General features: G+C 38.0%; 1 protein-coding gene across 1 annotated transcript in view; it reads right to left on the reverse strand.

Annotated features, from left to right (window-relative positions):
* Positions 1 to 15,247, reverse strand: part of CSMD1 (CUB and Sushi multiple domains 1) — a 1,790,960-nt gene that overhangs the window by 226,140 nt on the left and 1,549,573 nt on the right. Inside the window, exon 27 of the mRNA XM_082374695.1 lies at positions 892 to 1,083. Within this exon, the coding sequence (XP_082230821.1) occupies positions 892 to 1,083 (192 nt within the window). The remainder of the gene's footprint in view (positions 1 to 891; positions 1,084 to 15,247) is intronic.

Consider the following 15,247-nt stretch of genomic DNA (forward strand, 5'->3'; position numbering starts at 1 on the left):
TAAATCACAAAATTCCCTCAAGGTCACCTGATGCAAAATGGCCCATTAACTCTGTGCATATCACTTCATTATCACTTCCTCTCTTTGCAGATTAATTCAATTTTATATTTTTCAAACAGATTATAAGGAAGTACAAATTACACTGTGACAGTTCATTAAAATTAAGTTTCTTTTAAAAATTAAGATGGGATACCATACAGAGGTATTTATGGTAAAATATTTAATTGAGTGAAGGGACAATCTAATGTAATTACTATTTTATATATAAATATGTCGTGCCCTAAAACCATATTTGTGATAGACTATCTTGGATATTGGTTATTCAAACTAAAGTCTGCACGTGAATTGTTCTCTCTTCAATAAGGTCAAATTATAGAATTCTAGTAAATTTTAGAAAGAAGTCTCTCCTTTTATCTTTATATTGACATAAACAGTGTAATTTCTAGTTTTTAGGATTCTATTAAAAATGTACTGCTATTACAAAAAATCTTCTAAAAAGAGAACACACTTTTTATTGAGTAGGTTTTGCTTAAGGGCACGTTTCTGTATTAAAAATGAGAACGACAATGGTAGAGTTATGAATTTTCAGCCACACGGAATTTTAAATTACAGTAATTTGATTGATCCATATTTTTACGAGATTTCTTAAGGATAGGAAATGTTAGATAAATGTCAATTACCATACATTAAGTAAACTACTTCCTTTACCTCACCTAATAAAATGAAGTTTAAAGGTTTGTAATAAAATTTCAATATAATCTCGGGGAACCAGAGGGCATGTAAGAAACTCTTGAGAAATACTTCTGAAGAATAATACATTCACAGAGCAATTTTAATGATAACATGCATTCCTTGCCAAATATAAAATTTCTATTTTCTGTTGCACAATACCTATGCACGTAGGAGGGTCTGGTTGCCAAAAGAATCGGTTATTCAGCTGCACACAAGTGATTTTAGCTTGTCCTTGGAGCTGGTACCCAGGGTCACACTGGAAGGTGATGGTATCTCCCGGCTCTCTGCTGTCCCCATAGCGGGTGCCATTTTGAGGTATACCTGGGTCGTTGCAGGTAGACGCGATGGATGCTAGAAAGAAGGGACAACATCACATCAATGACTGGAAACACGATCCCTGCACTCTTATAGACGTAGAGCCCTTGTGGGCTGAAGCGCTCTTGATCTGCGTTAATGAATCACTTGTCCACATATGAACGTAAGAAAAGAAGCTTTTTTTTCCCTCAGGAATACATTCAATAGCATGCATCTTGATTACGCCTCCTTTGAACAGATTCTAGCAAAATCTTCATGAAAATTCAACCAATTATGGAATATATTAAGGATTTCTGTATCATGCTATGCACATACACACACATTCCCCTTTGATCGTCTCATTGACAATATTTTAATGAAAATACATGCCACAATTTAAATAATTTAAGAATACCAATCTCAAGGAACCTTGAGGAAAACATAATAGGATAAATTCCCTTTGGTCAGTGCATTCCCACTTCACAACCAGCTAAGCTGAACTAAACTCTCTTAAACTGTTTGGTCCAAAAACACCTTTAGTTATTTAAAGATATTTTTAATTCTCCTTTAATCCTAAAGAATATTTTTACCGAGTTTATAGTTTAGGATAGTTGTTGTTGTCCTTGTTTTCCCCTCAATACTGTTAAGAAATTATCCCACTTCTTCTGCCTTCCAGTTTTCCTACTTAATCTCAGAGTCTGAAACTACTTTAAGATCATCTTTTTGTCTTTGATGTCCTAACATTTCACAATATGATGTCTATGTATGAATTTTCTTTATTTCTAAGGAAATAAAAGTTTTGCAATATTATGTATATGTATGAACCTCCTTTTATTAACCCTGCTTGGAATCATTTGAAGTTTTGAATCTGAGGATTAAGCCACTATCTTGTCAAATATCAGTTCTCTCCTATTATCTCTGTTCCTCTCTTATGAATTAAAATTTGACAAAAGTCTCTATCCTCTGTGTCTCAACTTTTCATTTTTAAATCATTTTTTTATCTTCGTTCTATTTTCTGGGTAATTTTTTAGACTATCTTCCTATCACAATCTTCTCTCCATCTGCATCAAATTTATTATTTTATCATGTTGTTGAGTTTTAAACTTTCTTTCATTGTGCTTTTCTGTTAGTTAGCATTTTTCAAATATCTTTAGCCATTTATACAGTATATTGTTCCCTACTCATATTTTTATTCTCTTTTACTTTTTAAACTCTTACAGTATGATCTGATAATCATTCCAATATCTCATGGAATCTAAGGTGCCTCTGAGTTTTGAATTTGCACTTCTGTTTTTGGAACTTCACTTGCAATAATTCTTTTGAAGGTGTGTTTATCCAGAGGGGATTCTCATTTGACTTTACCATGTGCCTGGAACACGAGAAGCCTTCTAACTCTTTAATAAAAAAAATCTCTGTCGAGGCATTTTGGACCACAGAAATGGCATGAATTTATCTATAAGCTAGTTTGAAACCTGCTTGTGGTTATGAGTTGTCTATATCTGTGCCTGTTTCTATACCTATATCTATATCCATATTTGTCTCTCTCCTATCTATTATCTATCATCTATCATGTATCTATCATCTATCATCTATTATCTATTAATCTATCATCTATTATCTATCTATCATCTATCTATATCTATCTATCATCTATTATCTATCTATTATCTATCATCTATCTATCTATTAGCTATCTATCTCTACCATCTATCTATTCTCCCTTATAGTGAGAGTAGGACCTCCCCCCCTTTGGAGTTCTAGCAGTATATGAGGGTCTCCAATTACATTTCCAATATTGGAAAGATCTTAGACCTTGTTTCCTATTCTTTCAGCCCACAGACTCTCAAAATGGAAGCTCAGTGTCACCAGGGACCAACTGATAGATGCTCCCAGGGCAAAGCCAACTTCTGAACTTCATGACCTTTCTGCATTTCACATTATTTTGGTGACTCTCAGGATTCCTCATATTCTTGCAGTTTCAGTGATACATTTTAAAAGGCTAAAAATAATTGTATCCAACACCTTTGACATCTTTTCAGTGGATGTGTTTCCAGAGAACATACTGTACTGTAACACCGGACACTGCAGACATCTCAGTTCTGTCTTGATCCCACAGCACGATGGCTGGCTTGTCACACCTGTCATCCTTGTTACTATTATTAGTAGTAGTGTTCTGAGTAGGGGAATTTTACTTGGAAGCAGAATTCTCAGTAGATATCAAAAAGAAAGGAAGCATTTGGGCTTCCATGTAGTTTTTTCAATGGGAAGAGAGCAGGAAATGCCATATCAGAGTCACTGAGGAAGATCCTTTTAGTTTCCACTCTCCTCCCATCAGCTGCAAAGATTAGAATGCAGGGTGGGAAGCAAGCACATTTCCCCAAACGAAGACCAGGACAGCAGTAGAATGCAGAATGGACCCAAGGACACAAAGCTTCTAGTTAGAAACTCAGAAGTGTCACACCCATAAGCCGCAAAGTTTTATAATATAGAACAGCAATTATAGTATTCAGTCACCAGAATCATAGCCCATCATGGCCATCACCTAGGCAACAAAATGCTGCTTCCACTGAACTAGTATTTTACAAACGATCTTGAGTTTACTATTTGAGTAATTGAAGAATCTAAGCTCTACCTGTGCTCTACCTTTGCTGAGATTTCTCTAGACTCCAGAAAAAAACATAAGCAAATCCTATTGTACATTTACAATCTTGTCCATTGGACTGAATTTCACATCCCCAAAAGAAACTTCATTCTTTCCTCAAGCAAGTAGGCACATGGATGATGACATATTCATTTCCAAGTGAGAATTAATTTAATATAGCATTAAAATAATGAAAAAATAAATATATAGTATTAAAACAGTTAATTGTCTATTATTAAACAGTGGTATTCTTAGTAAACACCCATAGCAATATTTATATGATAAATAAGTATGTAGTATTAAAATAATTTAAAAATAAACCTTTAGACGAAAAACGAAGGAGATCATAGATAAGTCTCATTGTAATTTTTAAAACAAAGATATGTTTTATTACTTCTCTTTCCGAATTTTTATTCAATATTCATTAAAAGCAAAAACACACGTTACTCAATAAAGAAGCTTTACACAAAGATGCACAGATTTTGTACATGAATAAGAATTTCAACAGACATATGAGCCTTGCAAAAACAAGTGTTCTGTAGAACACTTTTCTATAGGTTATTAAAGGTGTTTGGTCAAACAAGATGGGCAAATACTGTATACTCTAGCTCCCTCCTGTAGATCCCCATTGTACATCAGGGATTAAAGGCTCAGAGAAACCCTACAGTAACGAAACTAAAAAAAAAAAAAAAAAAGTTTAATCCAGTGTATTCTAAATGTATGTTATCACAGAGCATGTTTTTCTCAACAAATTTCTTCAAACCCTTCCAAATAAAGATCCACAGAATATCAGTATATAAAACACAGGCTTGTACTAAGGGTTATATGTCCTTTAATGGTATGAGGTTTAATTCAGTTTTGAAAGAAGTTTCTACTTCTAAAGCAAATTTTCATTTGGCATATCTGTAATAATAATAATAATAGAGTATGCCATTAAAAAGTTATAAAATAAAAATAAAAAGTTCTTAGGGTAATCTAGATTGGATTAAAAATACAAAAACAATAAGACGACTTTAGGGGAAGACAAAACCATTTTAAACAATGCAGTGGGAAATACATTGGTTGGGTGTTTGAAATAAATGTCATTTTATTTTCCCCTAGTTACAAATTGTGGAAAGATGTTTTCTGGTAAAGGCAATAAAGGTTATTTGGAGACTAATATGAAAGCCCCCAACCGAAGACATTTCTTTGGGGTCAGAAATTGCTTTTTCACCTTCAGGGTCATACAAAGTTATGGATGAGGCATGCACTCATTTCCTTTTTATGATTGTTTTCTTTTACGTGCCACATGTTTCTTGCACTCAATTTTCTCTTAAACGTTTTTTTCTTCAAATGGGATTTTGGTGACTGAATCATTCCAGTTTATTGCCATAAAAAGGAAAACAATATTTTTAGTTGCATCAGTCTTATCCCTCTCTCACCTTAGAAGAAGAAGATACTATTCCTGAGGTGATGGATATTGTGTTTTTCAATTTCCCCAGGGGTTCCCTGGACTATTTCAAGTCATAAAGAACCTTCCACAGGCCCAGTGGGATCTAAGGGACATCGCTACTCCTTGTCTCTGAATCCAGAACCGTTTCGATGGGCTTGAGCGATCTGAACCTGTGCTCCACTTAGCATGAGAGCCACGGACCTGACGTTTTTGTTTGCAAGAGGCAGCAATGGTGGTGGAGAACCATTGTATCATAAGAATTGCAATGGACACAAATTTATTTCCAATGGGATAAAGTCATTTTTGACACTGGAGACTTTATGGAATATATACATATTAAAATAATATGCAAAGTTGTGTTCTTTTTTTATTCTAAAAAATTGTGCATTTGGGACATGTCCTATTAAATGTATCAAGTCCTCCTTGCATGTTTTTTATTTTTTTAAATAAATTTATTTATTTATTTGTTTGTTTTTGGCTGTTTTGGGTCTTCGTTGCTGCCTGCGGGCTTTCTCTGGTTGCAGCGAGCGGGGACTACTCTTCGTTGTGGTGCGCGGGCTTCTCACTGCGGTGGCTTCTCTTCTTGCGGAGCATGGGCTCTAGGCGTGGGGCTTCAGTAGTTGTGGCGCATGGGCTTAGTTGCTCTGCAGCATGTGGGATCTTTCCGGACCAGGGCTCAAATCCGTGTCCCCTGAATTGGCAGGTGGATTCTTAACTACTGTGTCACCAGGGAAGCCCCTGCATGTTTTTTAAACATCATTTAAAAGTATATTTATCAACTGCGTTACTAGTTCATAGAAGTAAAGTTTGCTTAGTATACATTTATTATCTTAAAACACCCTTTCATAACATAACCTCCACAGAGAGAATGCTTACCACGTATATGGAAAAACATATAAAGCGACACCAATGCGCTCCATATCAGAAGCAGAGACATCTAATAGTCAGACCTTAACCTGCATATTAAGTTCTCATGTCCTTGAGTTAAGAAAAGTGAATTAACTCCTTATGCACGTGGTCAGGTTATCATTTTCTCTGAAAAGTTGCTCTTTGGGGTTAGATCATAGCACTGAATAGGGAAATCTCCTTCTGGAAGGTCACTGACTGTACTTGACAGGATAGACATGAACCAGCCGTCAGAACTCTGTCACGTGTGCATCAGCGCTTCGGTGGCTGGAAAAGGTTCAGGAAACACACAGAAAAGAGGAACCTCAAGTCATCCAACGGGTGCTTCCACTCAATCCCAGACTCCAAATTAAAGAAAGGAGGTGTGAATTCTACCAAGTTCCACTTAATTCAGTCGACATTCCTCCTCTCCTTCCTGACAATGACAAAGTGCTTCAGGAACTGGAGACATGGAGTTTTCTGAGATCTTCCGAGATCAAGAGCAGAGCTGCTGGCTGCTCAAATGCACATTGCACAAATCCCTCTCCTGGGCTTCAAAAGTAACACACAGTGCTGGGGAAAGAGCCTTGACACAAGTCTCATATCTTAACCAAAAGTTATTTCACAGTTGATCACATTTAAATACCAAAGGTAAAACTATAAAACTTTTAGAAAAACTTTTAGGAGAAAATCTTTGGGATTTAAGGCTAGGCAAGGACATGACAACAACAGCATGTTCTATAAAAAGCAAAAATTAATAAACTTCATCAAAATTTAAAAAATTTTCTCCAAGAAAGACTTTGTTAATAGGATGAATAGACAAGCTAAAGACCAAGAGAAAAAGTTTAAAAGCCACATATCTGACAAAGGACTAGTATCTAAAATATATTGAGAATGTTGAAGATGCAAAAAAATAAAATAAAATAAAAACATGAAAATACCCAACCAGAAAACAGGCAAAAGGCATGAAAAAGCATGTCACTGAAGAGAATGTACAGATGGCAAATAAGTATGTGAAAAGATGTTCAAAATCATTAGCCATTAGGGAAATGCAAAGAGATATCACTACATACCTATTAGTGCAGCTAATAATATCACATATAGAGACAACATCAAATGACGGTGAGGATGCAGAGAAAAGGAATCACTTAGGCATTGTTGGTGGTAACGTAAGATGGTACAGCCACTCTGGAAAATTATTTGGCCATTAAAATCTAAACATTCAACTGCCATTCAACCCAGAAATTACACTTCTGGGCATTTATCCCAGATAAATGAAAACTTATGTTCACACAAAAACTTGTACATGAATGTTTATGGCAGCTTTATTCATAATGGTCCCAAGCTAGAAATAACCTAGATGTCCTTCAGTGGATGAATGACTAAACAAGCTGGTATATCCAGTCTATGGAATGCTACTCCGCAACCCAAAGGAATAAACTGAGGGGACACACAACAGCCCCAGTGAATCTCCACAGAACTACGCTGAGTGAAAAAAGGGAAACTACACCTTACAGGATTCCTTTCATGGAACATTGTTGGAATGGCAAAGTTATGTAAATGGAGAACAGATTAGAGGTTGCCAGGGTTAAGGATGGGGTGATGGCAGGAGGGAAGTGGGTGTGGCTATAAAAGGACAACCTGAGGGACCCTTTTGGTGATGGATGTTCTGCATATTGACTGATCACTGTTGATATTCTGGCTGTGATCTGTGCTCTAGTTTTGCAAGATGTTACCCCTGGGGGGGACTTCCTAAGGGTCCACGGGATCTCTCTGTTTTATTTCTCACAAGGGCATGTGAATTTACAAGTACTTCTAAAGAAAAAGTTTAATTATAAAGGTTTATATATATACGCACAAATATATGTCTGAGTTGCAGTATTCACTTGAATTGCATACAATGAATACAAATCATTTTATATTTTAAATTATTTTTTATTATATGAATGTATGTGTATACACGTGTTTAATTTCAAAATTCAAAGGAATGAAACAATATCAGGATTCAACACAGGAATCGTGTTATTTCTGCATGTTCCTTCATGACAGAAAGCAACATGGGCTTCAGGATTGTGAAATTATGGATATATAATGGCAAATCTGAAGATGCACACTATATACTGTCACTCATTCCTGGGGAAAATGACTCTTTCTTTCGGAATAAAAAAATACTAAATCAAACGAAAAGTCCTTTCTCATGAACACAATTACTATTTACCAAGAGGCTTCATTAATGCTATTACTGGGGGCCAGAGGGAACAAATTAAAGGCCAAGATTTCTCAGACAGGAACGCTGAAGCCTCGGAAGGCGTGAAAGATTTTAGTTTGTCAGCGGGACCACAGGCATTAAAACACTTGTGCAGACAGAGAGAGTGATGTTAGTATACGAAAACATTAAATACCCTTTATGATCTGTTACTCAAGCATCCTCTGTAACAATGTTTCAAAAGTGGAACATTTGCTTTCATGGTCTTTGTACTGAATAAGCACTTAATAGCTATGAAAATATGTCATTATAGTAGACTATCAAACGTTAAGTGTAAATTGAGTTCTACAATTAAAAAAAAACTTCAATATGCAACAAAATAAATCAATCACTTTGATTCTGCACAATAGGGAATGTGAATTCCATTAAAGCAAAAAAAGTTGAGTCCCATATTTCATGCTAATTAAATCAAAATATAATAATTCAAGAGCTATTTATATTGCAGCTATTAAACTAGACAATAAATCCCCTCATCCTACAGATTTTCATTTTCAAATTCAGGAGTCACTTATTTTTTTGTAATAATCGTCCTTATACTTTTTCTGTTGCTTATAGTAAGATCTGAGTCCTCTATCTGTGTAACATTGGATTTTTTAAATTAACTTGTTTCAATTGTTTTAAATTAACTTTTAAAATGATTTCAAAGAGTCTCATAATCAATTATTGGAAAGAGAACATTAGTGGTATATAATACATGTCCAATTTAGGCAATTTCTGTAAGTCAAATAATTTTTCTATTTCTTGCAAATAAACGTTCTAATATTTGTTTGCTAGTTATAAAACTATATTTTTGAGATCTGCAAACCACATAGTTGTAAAAATTAGACCATGTAAGAGAACGCACTTGGAAAACTTTTAAAAGACATAAAAATATGACAGACTACTAGTGTTCACAACAGTACTTTAGTCACTTGTGTTAGTTAAGTTCCAAAGACTGCACTGGGAACTAAGCTAACTTCCTCCTTTATAAAGGAATTGCAAATGCTCTGGGAAAAAATACTAATTAGCACTTCTATTTTCATCATGTCAAATATAGAATCTATGGGAAACCAAGTATGTCTGTTCCTGAAGATCTAAAAATACTTTAGACTTTAGAGTTATTTTAAAAACACTTTATATCTATTTAGTAACACAGATATTTACACTTTGAATGCATCATAAAATCCTATGTTTTGCATCCTCATAACAGTGAAGAATCCTTCATTCAGTTATCCAAAGAGATTTTAGTTTCTTTATATCTAAAGTCACAATCAAATGAAAACCTCACCCTCCACAGATCCTGTTCTAAACATCTATCCCATTAGTCACCACTGTTAAATTGATCCTCAGCTTTTAATAAGTATGAAAGATAAAAATCTGTGTTCTGACACAAGACAGACTTGAGGAGAGAAAAAGATGACTATCACATTTTTCATTAAACATTCTGCAAATCCACCTATTCTTTACTGATAATAAGTGCACGATTAACAATTTCAACATGTTACAGAAACCTCAGGTGGTTGCAGCCATGCAAGTATCTGGTATCATAACATTAGTGTGATCAAGTGATAGTTAACCTGTTTACTATCTTTTCCTGCCTCTAAATCAAAACTGCACTATCTGCACGCCTTCCTGCCAAGCAAGTGTCAGGAGAATCTTACTTTTGTCAGTTTGAATTGAGTAGTGTGAAACAGGAGGCCAAAGAGTTGGGGAAATCTAATTTGAGAGCTGCAGACTGTGTCATTTATCACATAATACTTCCCTGGAGTCAATATATCTCTAGAACTGAGAATAAATAATAGCAGTCCCTTATATTTGGGAAAAATTGATAAATCAAAGTGCTTTTGTGTTCCTTACCTTTGAGAGCAGTCCTCATCAAAACTGTGGGTGGTAAAAAGTACAGTGCCCTAATTTAACCTAAGTCCATGAAAATTGTGCACATGCCTGTTTACAGAGCTGTTAAGATGGGGCTTAGCCCCAAGCCATGTTTTCTTTCATGGGTAGAAAAACAGTGCCTCTGTGATGCCTGTTCTAAAAATTATATAATATTACATGTGTATGCATATGTGTGTATACTTTTGAGAGTTTTCTGTTACAGGATTATGCAGTTTACTATAGTTTAAGTGAGTCTTACAATGCTTAAAATTATATACATAAAAATATATTTTATATATAATACAATATATAATGTATATTATATACATATGTTGTATAGTATATTATAATATAATATATTATATTATATATATGTATTTTTTCCACTTCCACTCTGATAGGATTGCTAAATCTGGACAGTTTATATTCTCTTTAATACTGCTAAATGCTTCCAAGCCTATTACTCAAATCTGCACCTCAAATTTTTTTTTTTAATCACCTTAATGAGAACGTGAGTTATCTGGGGAGGACAAGCTCTTTTTTTAAAATTTATTTATTTAATTTATTTTTGGTTGCGTTGGGTCCTCATTGCTGCACTCAGGGTTTCTCTAGTTAAGGCAAGCAGGGGCTGTTCTTCGTTGCGGCGCGCCGTCTTCTCACTGCGGTGGATTCTCTTGCTGTGGAGCACGGGCTCTAGGCGCACGGGCTCAGTAGTTGTGGCACATGGGCTCAGTAGTTGTGGCTCACGGGCTCTAGAGCGCAGGCTCAGTAGTTGTGGCACACGGGCTTAGCTGCTCTGCGGCATGTGGGATCTTCCCAGACCAGGGCTCGAACCCGTGTCCCCTACATTGGCACGTGGATTCTTAACCACTGCGCCACCAGGGAAGTCCAAAGACAAGTTTTAAGTCACTTTTAAAATTCAATTCAACACACATCTACTGGGTGGTTGCCCTTGTAATTGGAACCATCCTAAAGACTGAATATTAGAGCAGAAATATTAAAAATATAAATAATTTAGGAAATTCAGTCTCACTAGAACCAATAACCAAAAAAAAGAAATAAGCAGAAAATATCGACACATACACAAGAAACAAGGTAACAAAAGACAAAATACTTCTAAGTGTCAAAAGTGAGGCAGAGATAAATGCAGTAACTAGTGTAAAATATCTGACTTCTGAATACCAGGATATTCAGTAACAGCCAGAAAGTTATAAAATAACTAGTGGTGAACATTATACAGGGGGAAGTGTAAAAATGATATAAAATGGGTTCTTATTTATTCTTTGGGCTCAGAGAATCCTCCTACAAGGAGTGCTGTTTAACTGTCACTCGGGAAACGGACAGGAATAGCAGGCAGTGAAAAGGGGGACAGAGTCCTGGGCAGAAGGCACTGTGCAAGTGAAGGTCAGAAAACAGGAGACAAAAATCCTTAGAAGCCAGGTGGAGGGAGTGGGTGAGGATGGGGAGGTACCCAGGAGCCCCACGTCAATCAGTCGGGGGTCATGTAACAGGACTTTATTCTCCAGTCAGAAACTGGAGAAGGACTTTTGAAGTGGGGGGCTTAGCGTGATGAGATTTGCTCTTGGCCAAGGCGGCTTTCCTCAAGTGCAGGTTCCGTACAGTCGCCCTCCTCTGAGCAGCCCTTAGACAGAGTCTGGTGTGGGCGAGACCCCGCAGATGTGGGCTCGGGCGATGAAGGGGAAATGCAAGGTAAGAGCAACAACATGAGGTCTTGTTGGAGGCTCGGTCTGGACTGGATTGGATGTGGTGGCGGGGTAGATCCAGACATGCCAATTTTGACATGTCTGCAAGATGTCCAAACGAATTTATGTGTTTGGCCCCTTAGAGCTTCACAAGACAGGTGTGAGCTCCAAATAGAGAGTTTTGAAGTGATGACCTTCTGGATCTTTGTCCACACCCAGGGAAGAAAGAACATTGCTCAGAGAGAGAGTGAATAGAGAGAGCAGATGACTTAAGACCAGGTCCCAAGGAAACCAGGAAGAGGAAGGTGAGACTGCAGGAGACAACAGAGGGACCAGCAAGGCAGGAAGGGTCTGAGGGACAGTCGTGAAAATCCAGGGAAAATAATATTTCAACAAGGTGGAAAGTGTCAGATGCACTGAACTTCTGCAGGAGGTCACCTACCAGAACCACGAAAAGGTGTGTGTTGATTGAGACTCAAGGCTTATTTTTGACCGTGACAAGAGCAGTGAAACCGAGGTGATGGGGGCAGAAACAAACCAGGGGGCTGCAGGATGATTTGGAGGTGAGGAAACGCACACAGCAGGCCCAAAACATGTTCTAGATGAAGGAGAAAAACAGGATGCTCAAAAGTGGCAAAGGGTTGTGGTATGTATTTATCTTAAATTGTGATTTGAGCGTCTGTATACAAGGAGTGAGGAGTCAGAGGAAAGGATGAAAATGAAAGAAGATGAGGACACACCGGGCAAGGTCCCAGCAGCCAGAGGCCTATCCATGATAGGACCAGCCTTGCTTGGGAGAAGGCGTGACTATCCCAAGCTAACAGGAGTGAAGAAACAGAATGATGTCTGCTGGAGGAAGTGGAAGGAAATCCTTCTGACAGGTTTATCTCTGTGAATGAAGACTCCAGATCATCCACTGCCCCGAAGAGGAGACGAGGAAAGGGGCGAAGGTTTGAAAATGAGGTGAATGGGACCCAGGGTTCCCTGGCAAAATAAGTGACTGTAGCTCAGCCGCATGAGGGTGGGGGTCCCACAGTCACTGGGAAGAAGCTCTTGGTTCACGCGTCTCCTTCTCACCAGAGGATGCTGGGCAGACGCCATGCAGGAAGCCCACGGGCCAGGGAGCTTAGCACGCGGTAAGAGACTTGATTTTAAGGATAAAATGGCTGCAGACAGAAAAGAAGTATCGGGGATTTAGGAGGAACCAATAGAAGGGAGAACAGCGACAGCCTAGATGCCCCAGTAAGTACTAAGAACCGACACAGGCGGGGAAGTGAAGATGGAAAGACCAGCTGTGGGAACAGAGCAGCACGCTCCAGTTCAACTTTGCCGACTGAAGGTGAAGCAGGATGCAGTGCCTCTTCCCAAGAGTGGCTGGTGGAGTGGAGTGGAGACCGCGGGGTGTAAAGCAGGAGCTGAAGACCTCAGAGGCGGGCGTCACGCAAGGGAAGGTGGAGGACACATCCAGGAGCTGCAGGGAAGCAGAGACCAGGGTCCTCACCAGGTGGGCCGGCCAGAGGAGGCAGACAGAGACAAGGAGATTCTAGGTGAATGGCATATGTTTCCCCATAACTTTTAGGAAGAGCAGGCAACGTCTGCCTTAGTAGCACTGGATCCCCGACCCCAGCACTGATGAAGAGCACAGCAGGAAGGGGTTCAATACTGGTTGGTGAATAAATAAAGTAATACACGAATAGATGAATGAGTGGTTAGTTCATTAATTCCTAACTATTACACCAATGTGTTCACACACATTATGAGGACAAGGGCGACCTGGACAGGGTGTGGTCAGATGCTTATCTCAATATTTGTCACAGTGATTCAAATTTTCTATGTTCTCCTCACTGACTCAACTTATTTCTGCATGACACGCTTTTAAAGACATTGTGATAATTCAGTCTGTAAAATGTAGAAGCATTCCCTTCTCATTCAAGCAAGGTAGCATAACTCTGCCTACTGCACTGTGTTGACTGGCAGTTACATCCGAGGTCCTGGGGGCGGGGGGCCATGCTGGGACTCCCCACAGAAATCACTGCTGCCTGAGGAATGATTTATGAGCTTTCAGTAGGAGTAAGATTTAGATTAGCAGAAAGGTACGTACAGATGATCCTCCCACTAGTAGTTTTATAGAAAAGGGTTGATATCTCTCTCACAGTAAGTATTAGATACATCCTCAAGGAAAGGGAACCCTTTGTGCACTGTTGGCGGGAATGCTAACTGGTGCAGCCACTGTGGAAGACAGTGGGGAGATTCCTCAAAAAATTAAAAATAGAGTTACCATATGATCCAGCAATCTCACTTCTGCACATAAGATCAAAGGGAATGAAAACAGGATCTCAAAGAGATACCCGCACTCCCATGTCCACTGCAGCACTATTCACAATAGCCAAGATATGGAAACAACCTAAGTGTCTATCTACAGATGAATGGATAAAGAAGATGCAGTACATGCACACACACACACACACACACACACACACACACACACACACTGGACTGTTATTCACCCATGAAAGAGAAGGAAATCCTGCCATTTGTTACAACATGGATGGACCTTGAGGACATTATGCTATGTGGGATGTCAGGAAGAGAAAGACAAATACTGTATGATAGCACATATGTGGAATCTGAAAAAGCTGAATTCATAGAATCAGACAATAGAATGGTGATTATCAGGGGCTGGGGGGTGGGGGTGAATGGGGAGATGTTGGTCAAAGGGCACAAACCTCCAGTTACAAGATGAATAAGTTCTGGGGGTCTAACGCACAGCATGGCGACTACAGTTAAGAACACTGCATTATATACCTGAAAGTTGCTAAGATAGTAGCTCTTCAGTGTTCTCACCACCAAAAAGCAGTGGTAATTATGTGACGTGATGTGGTGTGAACTACAGTGGTGATCATTTTTTAGTCTCTAAATGTATCAAATCAACCTGCTGTACACCTTAAACTTACACATTGCTATGTATCAATTATTTTATTATTTTTTTAAAATTGAGGTATAGTTGATTTACAGCATTATTGAATATATTAGTTTCAGGTGTACAACACAGTGATTCAATATTTTTATAGATTATACTCCACCTAACATTGTTACAAAACAATGGCTTTATTTCCCTGTGCTGTACATATCTTTGTGGCTTATCTATGTTATAGATAATTGTTTGTACCTCTTAACCCCCTACCCTCTCTTGCCCTTCCCCACTTCCCTCTCCCCACTGGTAACCACTAGCTTGTTCTCTCTACTCGTGAGTCTGTCCCTGTTTTTTTTTTTTTTTTTTTTTTTTATATTCACTAGTTTGCTTTATTTCTTAGATTCCACATATGCAATAAGTCAGTTACATTTCAATAAAACTGGAGGGGAAAAAAGATACGTCCCCAAGAATAGGGAAGATGCCATTTATGTGTCCTGTTTTTCTCTGTTCCTCTTGTTATCAATCT

Source organism: Balaenoptera borealis (assembly GCF_965194805.1).
Source record: "Balaenoptera borealis genome assembly, chromosome: 21".
Taxonomy (NCBI): domain Eukaryota; kingdom Metazoa; phylum Chordata; class Mammalia; order Artiodactyla; family Balaenopteridae; genus Balaenoptera; species Balaenoptera borealis.